The 16,551-nt window shown below is 40.3% G+C and overlaps 1 protein-coding gene across 4 annotated transcripts in view; it reads left to right on the top strand.

Moving 5' to 3' along the window:
* The first annotated feature begins 214 nt into the window (after positions 1-214).
* The window catches only part of pds5a (PDS5 cohesin associated factor A), a 32,899-nt gene continuing 16,562 nt past the window's right edge, over positions 215-16,551 (top strand). For 2 of the 4 annotated variants that reach the window (XM_028591500.1, XM_028591477.1), the window contains exons 1-5: positions 215-388; positions 1,317-1,469; positions 14,198-14,401; positions 15,770-15,856; positions 15,980-16,077. In XM_028591500.1, the coding sequence (XP_028447301.1) occupies positions 1,356-1,469; positions 14,198-14,401; positions 15,770-15,856; positions 15,980-16,077 (503 nt within the window). In that variant the 5' untranslated portion in view covers positions 215-388; positions 1,317-1,355. Of the gene's footprint in view, positions 389-509; positions 613-908; positions 1,195-1,316; positions 1,470-14,197; positions 14,402-15,769; positions 15,857-15,979; positions 16,078-16,551 lie in introns of those variants that run through there. The other 2 variants (XM_028591484.1, XM_028591492.1) reach the window with 2 other exon arrangements.

Genomic DNA, 16,551 nt, shown 5'->3' with positions numbered 1-16,551 from the left:
GGCATCATGCATATGTGGATTTATATACAAACACAGTCATTACATTTAATTAACAAAAACAATGTTGACAAGTACGGGAGATATTTAAGTAAAGGGCAGGATTAATTTGAGTGTGCGAGCAATATGCCACAATGCATCTAGTTTGCCGGAAAGCCAAAAGAAGAAGAAGAAGAAGAAGAAGAAGAAGAAGAAGAATTTGAGTGTGCGAGCTGTTTGTTTCTGACTCCCGCCATGAATGTTGGTGATGCAGTACTCCTATGGGACCGAGGGGGGCGCTCTACACCCAGCCTTCACACAGACAGCACTGACTGAACGGACAGAGAGCTTTGTGCCGAAAACTAAACCCAACCTGTGTCAGACTAATGAATTAAAACGGCCCACTTGAGAGGTAAATACAAACGAGGAAACGCTTGGCAAATATCCTGCTGTTTTAGTCGTAGTTGTATGTTTGGAAATATATTAATTTAGCATTTTTTAGGGTGTTAAAAAATCATCTGTGGGGGCAAGTTGGTGGTGAGAGAGGAGGGCTCAGGGCGACGGTAGCAGCCCTTCTTCGCCTGTAAACTAGCGGCAGTACGGGGCGATGCGTTGAAGTTGAAAAAAGACAGTAAAGTAAATTAGCTTGATTTTTAAACTTCACAAAGTAGTTGCATTTGTTGTAAACCACTTGAACTGACCATGAGCACGGCTATTTCAGGCAGAGATGATATGATACTTCACTTCCTCTGGTGATTGTGTGTAGCTGGAGATGTGATGGGTACCTCAATAGTTTGCGGCCTAGGCTAGCAAAGTTAGCTAGCAAGGCTAACGTGTATTAGCCACTCGCTGCTAGCATTACTTCCTTCCCGCAAAATGCTAGCCGCTAGCCAATGATGTTTGCACTGCAGCTAGCTAGCTCGCTAATTTGATAACCTGTATGACAGTAGACCTACACTGGCTGCTCTCGTGTTGTTTTTAAAGTGGTTTTCTAACAACTAGCTAGCTAAGCGGTTCAAATAGCTGTAAGGGTACCGGTATAGCAGTTGAGCTTGTTTATCTAGCGATACTATGTTTGATGAGAAATGTACGGAAAATACGGAGCTGATGTTTAGCTGGGGTATTTTAGCATACAAGCTAATACTATACACAATGCTGGTTTGATGTTGGCTTTCTGTCAGAAAAGTTTTCTGGATTAGAATATCGCTAAATATACAGGTACGATGTTGACAATTTTAGCGGACAAAATTGATGATTGGCAAATGGGAATTGTGCTTAAAACGAGGTTTTGGTAAGTGCGGTAGCATGGTTGTGTTGAACTTTTGTTTTCTGACCCATAGAGGCCAGTAGAAGACCGTGTGGACCATACACCAACAAGCATGGAGTTCCCGCAACAGCAGAAACCGGCGGGGGAAGGAAAAATCATATATCCTCCCGGAGTGAAGGAGATTACGGACAAAATCAGCAACGATGAGGTGGTCAAACGGTTGAAGGTATGTTATTGTGTTTCTTGCTGTCAGTAGTATACATTTTTGCAAGTCCAAACCTCAGTGTACAGCCCCTGACACAATGCCAAAACCCTCCTAACTTTGTAAACTACTGTATATTAAGTCATAAGAGACCCTTATCCTTTTTATATGGCTGGCTGTTTTCCCAGTCCTCTGTCTTTTTGCTGAAATTTGTCCTATTAAAACTGAAAAAATGGGATGATCCCAAAATGTCAACACAAAAAAAGTAAACTTTGCACCCTGAAGCTATATTTACTGCTAGGGAAGAAAAATTGCCTTTTATTTGCATTGTTTTTATATATATATATTAGGGCTGCAAGATTATGGCCAAAATGATAATCACGATTATTTTATCAATATTGAGATCATGATTATCACGATTATTTGTTGATTTTAGTCAAAACTAATTTTATTGTCACATAATTATATAATTATAACTGCTTTTACATCCATGTTGTGCTACATTCCTACTAATACATCCATGTTGTGCTACATTCCTCCTTTATTGATTTATTGATTCCTACTCTATGTAGGTTCATTACTACGAGCGACCCCTTTCACATTGTTTTCATGTTATCATTTGATACATCTATTATTCAAATATTGATGATAGTTCCTTAACATATGGGTGTTAAACTTTTCTCAAATGGCATCCTGATATCCATCCCTCCCCTTCCCCCACACTTCAAACATTCGGCAATTTCAAAGTTGGCATCTGTGTTTATAAGGATCTTGTTGTGACCCTTCTTAATCTCTCGATTGATTGTTTACTACAGTAATACAGAAATGGTTTCCTGACATCCTATAACTGTTTATAGAGAAGCATTGTGACCATAAAGCACACAACCCTTGGCCTTGGCAAGCTGGACAAATGTGCTGAATGGCAGGTTGTTGACTGTGCAAGACAGTGGTTTACAGACACATTAAAGGACAATTCCGGCACAAAATGAACCTAGGGGTTAATAACACGTGATTACCAAATCGACCGTTCTCTGGGATATGTTTTCATGCTAATCGAATGTGTCTCTAGCTTGAAACAAGCTACCGCTGATTAGCTATAAAGCTATTCGTTGGGGCATGGGTAAAGTAAAAGAAATCTCTATTTCTATACCATTAACAAGGCTCAAAATAGCACCACACTTCAACGATAGCATAATGAGGGTCCCTTTGTAAGTGTACAGACAGTTTATTAAAAAGATTATAAAGACAGTAGCGTTAACATACAAGCAGGCGCCATCTTGGGAAAACGGTCATGACCAGTCGAACGCCGTGCAACCAGTAACATAGCCCAAGCACGGTGTTTGTCGTTCAACTGGTTAGTGGTATAGAAATAGATTTCTTTTTACTTTACCCATTCCCCGACGAATAGCTTTATAGCTAATCAGCGATTTGTGGTAGCTTGTTTCAAGCTAGAGACACATTCGATTAGCATGAAAACTTATCCCAGAGAACGGTCGACTCTGTAATCATGTGTTATTAACCCCTAGGTTCATTTTGCGCCGGAATTGTCCTTTAAGCAGGGGGTCTGGGTGGTCCTCCCCCAGTTCATTTTGAGCGTAAAAGACTTCAATTCCTGCATTCTGATACATTTTTAGGCACCAATTTATTGTAAAAACAGCTATATTTATGGCAATGAAATCACAAAATGACATTAAAATAATGCCCTCCTTTCTATTTATTCAATCACAAATTAGTTTTGAATCGAGAATAGAATCCCAACATAAAAAATCAGATTTGAATCGTAAGATTCCTACCCCTGTAAGGGAACTACTGCCTTAAAGAAGATCTGCCATTACGCTGGTATAATGCTGCTCTAGGGTGTGATTTATACGTCTTTCACACCACTTACCAGGGTTGGGCTAGGGTTGTCTGATCAGGTTTCAACCCTCCTTTTGGAAGCTCATCCAAGCCAGTCTACATGGGTATATTCCTGGTCATGACAATTCAGAGATCACCCAATGCATAACAACTACCTTAAGTGCTAAAAATGGGCGGGGCATTCACGTCCTATTCAGTGAACATCACATACTCCAGTCCATCTCTATTAGCCTAGAAATCTAGACGCACCTAACGGCGGCAAAATTATTTTACAGTCGGGGGGGGTCTAGGCACTCTCCGTTGACTTGCGAGCTGGAAAAACCAAACTCTGTTCAGGCCACTCACATTGTGTATAGAGTCCGTAGGCGGGCTTATGGCTGCTGCTGCTGGGAACAGCGGACTTCTGGAAGACTTTGAGTTAAGCTTTTCACTGAAATCATTCTTAAAAAAGGAAGATGTGTTCGGAGTTTTGCCGACCAGATACGGCAAAAGTTTAATCTATCAACTAGCTTCGCCACCTTCTTCGTTGCTCTGCCTAGTTGTAGCGCTATCCTATTACGTGCAGAGGGAATTTGAAAGACAACCGTTTATCCCGCCCCTCGGATTGAGCTCCGTCAATGGTGAGTTCCCAGACCCTACATCTGGATGTGGGTCTGGCTTGTCAGGCTACATCTCTATCTCTATACCAGCAGAACTGTTTTGTAGCTACTTGAATCTCTCATTGTGAAGTAAGGAGGGATAAATTAAGCTTATTTTATGACCGTTTCGCAGTGATTCCAAAGCACAAATAAATAACCATCAAACACTTGATGATTTTGTGCAGAGTGATTTCTCCATCTCTGCATATTTATTGCAGCAGCTGGACAAGGAAGTAGGTTACTCTAGTATTGATTTTTGACTATTTTAGAACGCAAAATGTTTGATTTTATTCACGACTCATTTAAAAAAAAAAAAAAAAAAAAAAAAAAGGGAGCTTTGCGCTATCGCAGCAGCCGCACTGAACTGCAGTCTGGGGACGTCTAGTGCGAGAGAGAGGTAGTAAGAGTGGTGGTGCAGAGAGAATTAAACACAACTTTTTTTCAATATGCTTACCTTCTAACGCTGGGTTTTTACAGGCAGTTTTGCCTGTAAAACTCTGCTACCGCTCTGCCGACAGACTACCGAACATCCGGGCACCCACTGCCAGCGGACTGTTTGGATATGAATTGAACTGCTCTGCTCTGCTGTTGAAGCTGCCTGTGAAAATCCTAGTTTTATACAGTCTATGGTGAAAACAAAATGTATGTGGCTGTTTTTTCAAAGTGTGCAGCAAACATAGGGGGCGACTTGTGACGACTGCCCCACTCATTTCCAACCAACCACATAATTTGTCCAGCCCCAGCTGTTAGCGACCTAGGTCGTGCGCAATTCACATTGAAATAGACCCTAGTCTACCCTGATCAAACCCATCTGGCGACCTGGGTTGCGAAGCCGAGTAGATCGAGGAGGGTTACCCCATTCAAACACAGTCGAACTGGGCATAACCCTGATTCAGCCATTGGTGTGAAAGGGGTGTTATATTCCAGAAGTAAGAGGTGTGTGTGTGTGTGTGTGTGTGTGTGTGTGTGTGTGCGTGCGCGTGTGCGTGTGCGTGCGTGCGTGGTCCTGCTGACTGTCTCTTTTAAGGCGCTGACACACTAACCCGATAATTGACCGTTGGACAGTCTGGCGAGGTCGGTAACTCAAGTCTGTTCAGTGTGTTCCGTGCTGTCGTCCGTCTGAGGGGCCGTCGGCCTTCATTTTGGCCGACCTGACATGTTCAGTTGGAGACAGGGCAGTCGGGACTCACCCGGAAATGGCGAGCAGAATGAGGGTGACTAGAGTCTCTCAAAATCTGATGAAAATCTTTTAAACTGACCTTTGTTGATCTGAAATGAAGACAGATTCAGCAACTGCATGGCCTATTTCTCGCTTAAAATGTTTTCAGAAACATGTTTCAGTGAACTATTTTCATACATTATGAGATCGTATTCTGAATGAGCCGCCATGACAGTCTGGCTTTGAATTTCCGGAGAAAACAAACCCATGTGACGCGTTCGGAACAAGAGGGGGAAGAGGAACCAAAACACCGCGGAAGACTCGAGCGGTTGCGGTTACATTTGGTCTCGACATACTATTTACACACTCCTACTGACCGACACTAGACTCACGCACTGGCCACGGTTACATTCTGTAGCCTGGTGGGCGGTCTCCTCGTGACAGTCTAACTACCATGTAGCAACATTCACTTTTTACATTTAACATAACTACCAAGATAACATTACGTGTATTTGTATGGGATTATAATACTTTCCCCTTGGTAATGTATCCTATGAATTTCCATGAACACAATTATAAAATGCACTAGACATAAAGGCTTCTGCTATTGGTTGATAACTAAAACTTGCCGAGAACCTAGACACCAGTTTGATTACATAGTCATGCATTAGGCTCGGTTACGGTCTCGTTCAGTAGCCTGGTGCGCGGTTTCCTGGTGACAGCCCACCTACCATGTAACAAACCTTTAATTTAACATAACTACTAAGATAACATGACGTGTATTTGTATGTGATATCTATCGATAATGTAGTCTATGAATTTGTATGTACACAATCCTCTAAGATTCATGAGAAATAAAGGCTTCTGGGATCGGTTGATAACTCAAACTTGCCGAGAACCTGTTTGGATATAGACTCATGCCTTAGGCTACCATCGGTTACAGTCCTTACGTTCTCGTTCAGTAGCCTGGTGAGTGGTCTCCTCGTGACAGCTTACCTACCACGTAGCAACATTCACTTCTCTAACATTTAACATAACTACCAAGATAACATGACGTGTATTTGTATGTGATTTCCTTCCCCATTGATAATGTGTGAATTGCCATGAACACAATCATCTAAGATGCACCAGAAACAAGGCTTGGTTAACAACTCAAACTTGCAGAGAACCAAGACACCGCGGGATTACATGACTCAAGCGGGCCGGCCGGTTGCACGGTTACATTCGGTCTCCTTCAGTAGCCTGGTGCCCGGTCTAGGCATAGGTCTAGGTAGCTCATTTCCTGATTGATTCTACCACCACCACTCCAGTGGAGGCGCTAATGAGCTAGATTACTACACATAGATAGCTACACATAACTGCACAAATGAGGTAAAGAAGAAAAAAACAGGAGTGAGTCGGTTTGTTGACGTATTGCACTCAATTCTCCCGGTTCAGGTTCACACGAGTCGGGTTAATTAACCGGCTCTTCGGTCAGTTCGTCAATACTAATCGCGATGCGATTTAAGGGCCCAGCATAACGAGTTCATTTTTTTTTTTTATCGCGCCATTTATTAATTTATTTTCACTTTGCTTCGTGCCTAACCGGCTACTATTTTGACCCTTTGCCATACTTCCTCGTAACACTTCCTGCTGCAAGAATAGCAACGCGGATTCCGGTGCCTCATTCTGGTGCCACTGATATGCCTGCGCTTCTCTCTGATGCTCTGAAACAGACGTTACAGGCAACAGAAACATCGCTGCACGTGACGCTAGTTAACACTTCAGTCGACAGCAGCTAACGTTCGCCTACCACTAGCTAGTAGCTGGATTAAACACAGTTACAATGCTGACAGCTAAAGCTAAACTGTGTAAAGTTTGTCTGTATTTCACTGTAGAGGATTCCGATTCCGGGATGTAACAATCTGCAGCTGCCGTTGTCGGAAAAACACAGACGGTGCGTTCAATGAAACTGGTAACCTACAGCGTCGTGGTGCATTCAAAGTTATTGTTAAATGCCCTTTTCCCATCTGGTGGTTGTTTTTGTCATTCAACAGCTTTTTACTAGTGAAATAAGCTATTACATTATTATTAAATCATTTAATTTTGACCATGTGGCCTTAGCAATAAACAAGCCGTTCTTTAATGTCGCCAACTGTTGTTTAGTACTCTTCTTTTTTTAAACTTTCTTAAAAAGTATTGGTTCAGGCACTGTTTTAAAAGTACCACTTTAGCAACTGTATCCAAACCAAACAATACCGAACCCTAATATTGACTCTAGATTCAAATGTGTGACTAGATTCACACATTTTTCTTATGTTTACAGTAAATAAATAATAAACAAATACAAATCTTAAAATCAAGTTCATAAAGTCACTTTCTTTGCATTCATTTGATTCCCAATCAAGATACACTGGTAATAATTGCTTTCCATTGTTAATATGTACTTATAAACAGTTCTGAAATGCAAAATAAAATTTTAATCGTGATAAAACGTGATTAATCGCGATCAACTATAGAAATTCAGCGATAAAAAAATTTATCATTTTGACAGCCTGTGTGTAGATAGATAGATAGATAGATAGATAGATAGATAGATAGTAGTAATGTATAGTGAGTAGCTGTCAATCCTCCCTAAATGCAAATAATGTAATTATAGAGATTGTTTCAGGCATTAACACCCTCAATCAGAGCTCTCACATTCCAAATAAGGCTCTTTATAGTTTTGAAAGCGAATAGCTAACTGAGCCTACCCAGTGGCAAAGTATTTTCTCTCCACAGACTAGTCATGTACTCATTGATCTATCAAAGAAAAGCACTGTACAGAAACGGAAGGATGAGGAATCAACCACATCTGCTTAATCACAGTGTTTTGTAGAGATGGCAACAATTTTATCCCCCGTGGCATTGTATAACAAATAGGGCAGCTCTCCAGGTAAACAAAATAATGCACCAGGAATGTGTGCTTGCACGTATTTGATTTGCTAACGAGTTGCATTACCAGATTACATCACTCTGCATTTCCGCAAAAGTTATGCAAGGCTCTACTTTTTTGAACGGTTTTGTTTTGCACCACTACTTGACAGTGTGTGTCACATTGAAATGAATGGGAGACCTGGTTGTTTTTTTTTTATGCAGCGCTTATGAACGAACACAGCCGAAGGATTCAATACCCCGGCTAACCTGTTTGAATGACATGAAGGGGGTCACAAGGGATGTTTTTCACTCCCTGGGGAATAACGTGGTTATCTGCTTATAGTTTATTAGAGCTGCTTTCATACATTACAGGGTTAAATTGTGGCTTTATTTCAGTTACAACATTAAGCAGAAACAGCACAGCTGTTATGGTGTCTCAGACTTTGCATCAGCAGACCTTTTTAAAAACATGTCCCATATACAGTATTTTCAGACTGAGCCAATATTCTGTCCAAACAAACAATACATTTAAGGGGCAGAGACGAACACCTACTCCACACACTTGTCTCTGGGTAAAGAGCTTTCACCGGCTGGGTTGTAGAGCTTAGATCGGCCCAAAAAAAGCCCGACACAGCCCGAGCACGTTGTGTCCGAGCCCGGCCCGGCCCGACACATTAACTGTAATTATGAGCCCAAGCCCGATTTAAACCAACACTTTTTTAACACGTGGGCCGTTATAACTGACGTTCTCAACTACAATTCCGAGTTGTTTGAACTGCAGAATTCTGTTTAGAATAATGCAACAAGGACGAACCATGTAAACTGCGCTGTTTGTTTATTCAGCACAGCAGGCCCGGTGTGATGCGTGCGAGTAGAGGGGAGACTCCGCTCCGTTGCATGTTGTAACTGCAGCCTAACTTTTGTACACATTTGTTACTTTTATATAGCCTATATATATTTATAATATTTCTGATTATGGCATAGCTTTCTCCCCACCCAATCACGCTTTAAAAAAATTTGCTTGATCAAGGGTCCGGCCAGGCACGAGGATAGTGGCGGAAAATAACGAGAATCTAAACTCTACTGGGTTGTGACTGTTTCAGCTGAGAATGTGGGAGGGTAGGAGGTAGTGCTCTGCAGTCTGCTGGAGCTGTTGGCCCATCCCCCACCCTGCTGACTGCCTAGCTGTATAGTGAGCTTCATTGCTCTGCTTTGCCTCTTTCATATACTCACACTCACTCACTCATTCTCATAGAGAAAGTGATAGTTTAAAGCATGGTGTCCTATTGCCTATCCACAACGACTGAGATGTTTGATAAGATTGGTGTGCATACAACCCCTCAGTTGTGTTCATGTTAAACCTAGAAAAAATACTACTAATTTATTTCCTGTCATTTTAACCTTTGGCCTATTTGTTTGCTAGGTTTGTAATCCAAATGGGCAAAGGGAAATTAAAAGTCAACCCAATAAGCACTGGGAAACTATCATTTTCAACAAGATTAAATGCATTTAGGATTTGAGCGGTTTATTTTGGTCTCTAAAAGTCACAAATCTTCCAACTCCAGCGAGGGGAATGTTTCTTACCTTGCATTGTCCCTCCCTACTTTAAAAGTGTAAGCACTTGAGAATATCTCAAACTCGTTGTCATTGAATTCACTAACTCTTTAATGATAAAGGGTCACATGTGCTCTGAAGCTACATTGTTGTTGCCCTTCATTTTGATTGTCTGGTGCACAAATACTGTGTGGTTGAGTCACGCTGCTCTCATCTATCAATTCACATAAAACTAAATGCAGCTATTTCAAGCAAACAAGCTCTGACAGGCCAAGTAACTTGTAACAGACGGATTATAAGGTGCTCTGGATAATTGCTAAAAGTGCTCGTGCTATTATGCTCGTTTTCAAGTTCATAATTGTATTTTAGAGGTTATATCAGAATAGGTTTACATGGTTTAATTTTTAAGAAACACCATATTTTTGTTTTACTACACATTGATGCAGCTCCTCTTTTCACCCTGTGTGTTGAGCTCTCCGTTTTAGCTACAGAGACATCATACTTCTATTCCATTCTTGTTGGGAGTCGCAGAAGAAGATGTATTTATTTATATTAGGACGATGCACATTAATCAACATTTCTGTAAATGCGCCAGTGTTAGCCAGTCGGCTAATTTTCAACTGTAGTCCTAGTTGCATGGATGTCCTTATGGTGGGAAGAAACCGGAGCAAACCCACCCAAGCACGGGGAGAACATGCAAACTCCACACAGAAAGGCCTGGGACAACCTGGGTTTGAACCCAGAACCTTCTTGTTGTGAGGCAGAAGTGCTAACCACTGAGCCACCGTGCTGCCACACTGCCTAGGTCAGCACTGCTAGCTAGTCATAAGCAGAGTATGAGGGCGTGCCACACTAGCAGTTGGCCTAGGCAAACATTATAACGTGTTACAAAGTGACGCACGTTTGTCACGGAAGTAAAGGCTGGACTACAATAGAGCTGTTTGGAGCAGTTTGTGAACAGTGTTTTCTGTTGGAGATGGTAAGTCCCTTTGGGCTGGACTTTGGGCTTTTTCACTTTGTAAACCTATTACATACACACAAAGGATATATAACGCAATAAAGGAAAGGGGAAAAAGCATAATATGAGCACTTTAAGTTTCTCTACATACCAGTGTTTGCACCCAACTTCCTTGGTGATTCTTAAGACACACCAAGGCGACCGTCTGCAATCGGTCCTAGTTGGGCTGACAATGAGCGACTGTTGCGCTAGTTTGTGCCGTGTGTCCCGCTCTGCAAAATGGTCTCGGGGAGGAACTTGTTTTGGTGTAACATTTGAACCCCACAAAAGAAAACGCCACATACAATATTAAATGAAGAAGTGTTTACACAATACAGTTGCCTAACATTTAAATGAGCTGGATACATGGTTAAACATAATTTGTTCTTAACAGTGTATGGCTGTGTGTACTTCGTCCACAGAAATCCTCTCCAATTGGTCCCAAGATGTCCTATTATATTATTATATTATTATTATATTATTATAAGTTTGTTGTTTCCCGAAGCGAACCGAGTCTCAGGATGGCAACACGCAGAGAGCGGAAGGTTAGGGACATCCAACACGTGAGCCCTTCAGTCACTATGACCACTACTACGGTCAGAAACATTGTGCCAAAATATGAACAATAACGTCGCTGTCAACGGGCTTATCTGCTAATGTTAGCTACCGACTGTTAACTTCAAACCATCCAGCAAATAGACGGTACCGTAGGGTTCCGTTACCTGAAACCGGTGATTTAACGTCACCGTTCATTTTACACACAGTTTAACAACAAAACAAAACGCTGAGTGAACATTACTAGCTACGTTTTTCGTGTTAGTTTTGAGCGGTATGGACCCCCACTAACCTGGAAAATGGTTTTAAAACGGTAACGTAAGGCCAGGGCTTGACATTAACTTTTTGAGGCACTTGTCCGGGTAAAGATTCATCATTTTATAAAAAAAATTGTGTTTTGCTAATGCAGAATTTGAACAAACCGTTGAAAGCATTCAAACACTATCAGCATTAATAAAATTCTGTTGAAACAGTAGAAACAAACGTGCCCCAACAATAGATTTCCCCTTCAACAAGAAAAAAGGATCTCCAGACTCCATAATACAAAGTAATATGTTGCACGCCGGTGTGTTCAAGTTAATATATTGAGATTCTAAGTCAGTATTTTAAAGTTTGTCATTACTTTCAGATTCCTAGTCAATATTCTAAGTTACTTAGTCAATATATTGAGATACTAAGTCAATATTTTGAGTTAAATCAATATATTGAGATACTGAACCAATATAGTGAGATATTAAGTCAATATATTGAGATACTAAGTCAATATTTTGAGATAAATCAATATATTGAGATACTAAGCCAATATATTGAGATTCTAAGTCAATATTTGACATTTTCTCATTACTTTGAGATTCTTAGTTTATATTCTGAGATACTAAGTCAATATTTTGACCAGAGGTAGTGGTGACTTGAACTTCTACTATATCTAAAATAATTTTGTAGACATAACAATGGATTTTGCCACTAAATGTTGGTGTTAACTTTTTTTTATACAATTTCACAAATTTCTACCCGGCAGAGGCTGATTTACCGAAAGGATCCTTTTAAAAAGGTGTAGCTACTTTACAGTTGATTATTACATGATATTTCATCTGCATATTTATTTATTTTTTTTCAAAAAGAAGCAAAAAAAACAACATTATAGAACGGCTTGTTTATTGCTAGGCAAAATTAAAGGATTTATTAAAAATGTAACAAGTAAGTTCCTGTTAAACGACAAAAACAACCACTGGATGGGGGAAGGGTATTTTACAACAACTTTGAATGCAGCACGACGCTGGCGGGGCAAATTTCAAGTGAACACAACATCTGTGTTTTTCCGACAACAGCAGGCACACTGCTGCTAGTTGACGATAGTCTAACGTTACTTGCTGTTGAGTGTAGTGTTAACTAGCGTAACATGCGGCGATGTTTAGGTTGCCTCTAACATCCGTTTTCGGAGCATCCGAGAGAAGCGCAGGCATTTCAGTGGCACCGCGTTGCAATTCGGTCCGGTAGATAACGGTCGTTAAGGCACCGGTGCCGTATTGGCACCGGTGCCGTATTAGCACCGGGTCTCTCCTTTTCTGTCAACGAGGAGGTAACGTTAAGGCGGAGTTGACAAGCTAACGTTAGCTAACTAACACCGGCAGGTTCACCGTGCTTTCATGCTGCATTGCTTACAGAGAACGAGCTGAACAGTGGGCTGGGTCTAACGTTAGCGGCCCGCTGACCGGGATTGCGGGGGAAAGAAATTATCGGTAACATAGACGTAATGAGTGGCACATGACGTGAACTAACATGGAATTTAGTATGTTCTTCCACTTGCCCTACATTAACATTAATATATATATATATATATTTTATATATATATATATATATATATATATATATATATATATATATATATATATATATATATATATATTGAAGGAAGAACAGAGTGATGCATCACATACAGAACAAGTTTAACAATACTCCTTGTTTTTACAGTTTTTTTCACTTTCCCACAACCCACCCACTGAACAGAGAAAAAAAAAAAAAAGTAAAAAAAAGAAAGAACAAAGCTCTTATGTTGCAAACAGTGAGAAAATAATTGACAACATTGTTAGCCAAATGTGTCGGATTATCTCATCCAATGCAATGTATACAGGTCTTTTGATATCAATAATTATTTTTAATTATTTTTAGTTTGGGGGAAGAGTTGCATTCTTTTCAAAATAAGAAATCATTGGGTTCCATACAGAATAAAAACGTTTGCTGGAACCTCTAAGAAAATATTTAATTTTCTCCAGTTTTAAAAATAGCATCACATCACTAAGCCATAGTGAAACTAAGGGTGGTTTACTTGACTTTGAATCAAGTAATATTCTTCTGCGAGCCAAAAGCCATGCAAAAGCACATGCGTCTTGACATTTTTTGGACAAGACCACATCTTGTTCAGGTACTCCAAAGACAGCCATCCCAAAACTAGGCCTGATATCCTTAACATGTACCACAGACAAAATTTTAAATATAGCTGTCCAGTAATCCAGCAGTCCAAAACATATGAGCAAGGTCTGCCTCAGCAGAGCGACAATGCTCACATGTATCAGCTACATTTGCGTATATCTTAGACAGTCTAACCTTGCTGTAATGAAGTCTGTGTAGGACCTTGAACTGGATTAAACCCAAGCGAGTTCATGAGGTTATTCCATTCACTCTAGATAATGCATTATTCCAGGTTTCCTCTGATATATCCACTGCCAGATCTTTTGACCATTCTGCACGAATTTTATCGAGATTAATATTTTTTATCGACATTAAAGTATTATTTATATATATATATATATATATATATATATATATATATATATATATATATATATATATATATATATATATATATATATATATAAGAAATGATTCCCTTTTAAATGTAAAGGGATGTTTAAAATTGCATCCAATCCTGTACTAGGAGGAATGAATGGATATGTGGGACAAAGATTTTGAATTAGATGACGAACCTAAAAATATCTAAACAGGTGTGATCTGGGCAGATTATATTACTTGTTTTATTTGTGGTGTGCCCAGGATGGTTCCCTTCTCACCCTCCTCTTCCCTTGTCCTGTTTCACAGATGGTGGTGAAAACCTACATGGACATGGACCAAGACTCTGAAGAGGAGAAGCAGCAGTATCTTGGCCTGGCGCTCCACCTCGCCTCAGAATTCTTCCTCAGGAACCCCAATAAAGACGTAAGGCTACTGGTGGCCTGCTGCCTGGCTGACATCTTCAGGATCTATGCTCCCGAGGCCCCCTACACCTCCCACGACAAACTCAAGGTTAGGAACTGACCCTCGGTAGCCTACTGTATGAAATCCTCTATCATCTATCCTGAAGGGAATAGTTTTCAAAAGCAGTCCAAGCGTTTCAGTTTTGCTCATAACACTAGTTGAAATGATTTGTCTGCAGATTTTATGAGCTGTAGCTGACTAGTCTGGATCAACAAAAGTACATTTCCAGGATAAACCTGACAAGCTGGATGTCTGGCTTTGCCACTCCCCTGCTGCCATCTGTGTGACAAAATCCTGTCGCTATGATAAACAAAAAGAACAACCTCCGAGCTAGCAAGCTAATGTTACTTGCTGAACATGGCAAGTTTTGACGAAGATTTTAATCATGCAATAAGGCAGGCCTGCTTGTTTTTTTTTTGTTTTTCTGCAAATGATTGTAAAGATTTACAAAGAATATGTTTACGGCATTAACTATCTAACTGGGACGTTTGGCAGGGATTGCTATAGACTAAGTACACACGGCGATACACTGGTATGCGGGGAGTGTGTGGTAAAGCGAGTAAGAGAGTAACCGGGATAGCTTCGGAGCGAGTACTGACTCTAGATGTGTAGACTGAAAAACAAAGTGTCTACCCTGTGCTTTCTGACCACGGTCGGAAAGCTGTAGCAGGAAAAGTTAACCCTCATGTTTTGTTTTTTCATGTTGTGTGTGTGGAGAAGGAGAACCCGGAAATGAGTAGGGGGGGAAATGCAACGCTACCAAGCCACGGCCAAGTGGACCAATCCCAGTTGTTGTTGTCTGCGTCGCCGCAGCGTGCAGTTTTTTTTTTTTTTTTTTTTGAGAGGTGCACATCAGGATACTGCTTAGGGTACGGCGTAGGGTCCGTATTTACACATACCTACGCCGTCGATTTAACGACTATAAATTGAGGTCTGGCAATGCGAGACTAGTAGACTAACACGAACATGAGCAAAATAAAATGAATGGCAATTCTATTATGTTACAAAATAAAGGTATATAATTTTGTATAATATATCTGAGAAAGAGAACCCTGACTGCCTCTCTAAGTCATTAAGTCTTCAGTTGGTTCAGGCTAATCTTTTGGCAAGCCAATAAAAAATAAGTGCTATAAACTGGTGTTATTGTAGAATTTAAAATTTGCAGCAGGTTAACCACATCAAAGAGCCATCTAGATCTAACAAGTGTTTCCTTCAAAAACCCAAGGAACATCACTGAGATTTCTAATGTTACCAGAGGTGAATGTTGGCTGACATTTCAAACCATCGTAATGGTTGTCATTGCTTTTTCTAATCATCATATTTCATCTGCTGTTTTGTGGTCTTGCCAGAATTTTTTTTCCAAGCACTCCCCATTACTAACATAAAACAACAAGTGTTTTCCTGTCTTGTCTTTAGGACATCTTCCTGTTCATCACCAGACAGCTAAAGGGACTGGAAGACACTAAGAGCCCTCAGTTCAACAGATACTTCTACCTGCTGGAGGTAATGCGCTTATGTGGTAGAAACCACAAGAGGCTAAACTTGTGTTTTTGTTAGTTGTGGTTCAAGGGACAGTACAACAAACTACTGATGAAGGAGTAACTTGTGTTTTTAATGTTTCTCTAGAACCTGGCATGGGTGAAGTCATACAACATATGCTTTGAACTGGAGGACTGCAACGAGATCTTCATCCAGCTTTTCAAAACACTCTTCTCTGTCATCAAGTAAGGCCCCTGTTATCTGCTGCGGCTTCCTTTTGTGTCAAATCTTATAACTGAACATTGTTTTTTTTTTTTTTTTTTAAATCCTTTAATATTACTGTTTATCAGATCTTTTTCATATTCCAGCACAGTCTTACTTGAATCTGTTACATGTCTAGATAAGCTCAATTTTGACACCCTTTTTAGCATGTTTCATTTACCTAGTGTCACGGTAAACCAACCCTAGGAACTTGATTGCTCTCGCTACGTCTAGGGTTATACCAGATACCGTTACCGATATCAATACAGTGACTTCGATACAAGTTCCTAAACAATACTTTTTTTTGATACCAATTTTATGAAACAAAAATAAAGTACAACATTACACATGGTGGCACAAATCTTTATTTTTCAGCTCCTACTACTTGAGCCCTGTTTGTGCAGAACGTAGAATTTTTCCTGTCTGCCTCTGCGACGTGTAACGTTAGACAGCCAATC

Source organism: Perca flavescens, chromosome 2, assembly GCF_004354835.1.
Source record: "Perca flavescens isolate YP-PL-M2 chromosome 2, PFLA_1.0, whole genome shotgun sequence".
NCBI lineage: Eukaryota > Metazoa > Chordata > Actinopteri > Perciformes > Percidae > Perca > Perca flavescens.
The sequence above is the reverse complement of the archived record's forward strand: the minus strand, read 5'-3'. Positions and strand labels throughout refer to the sequence as shown.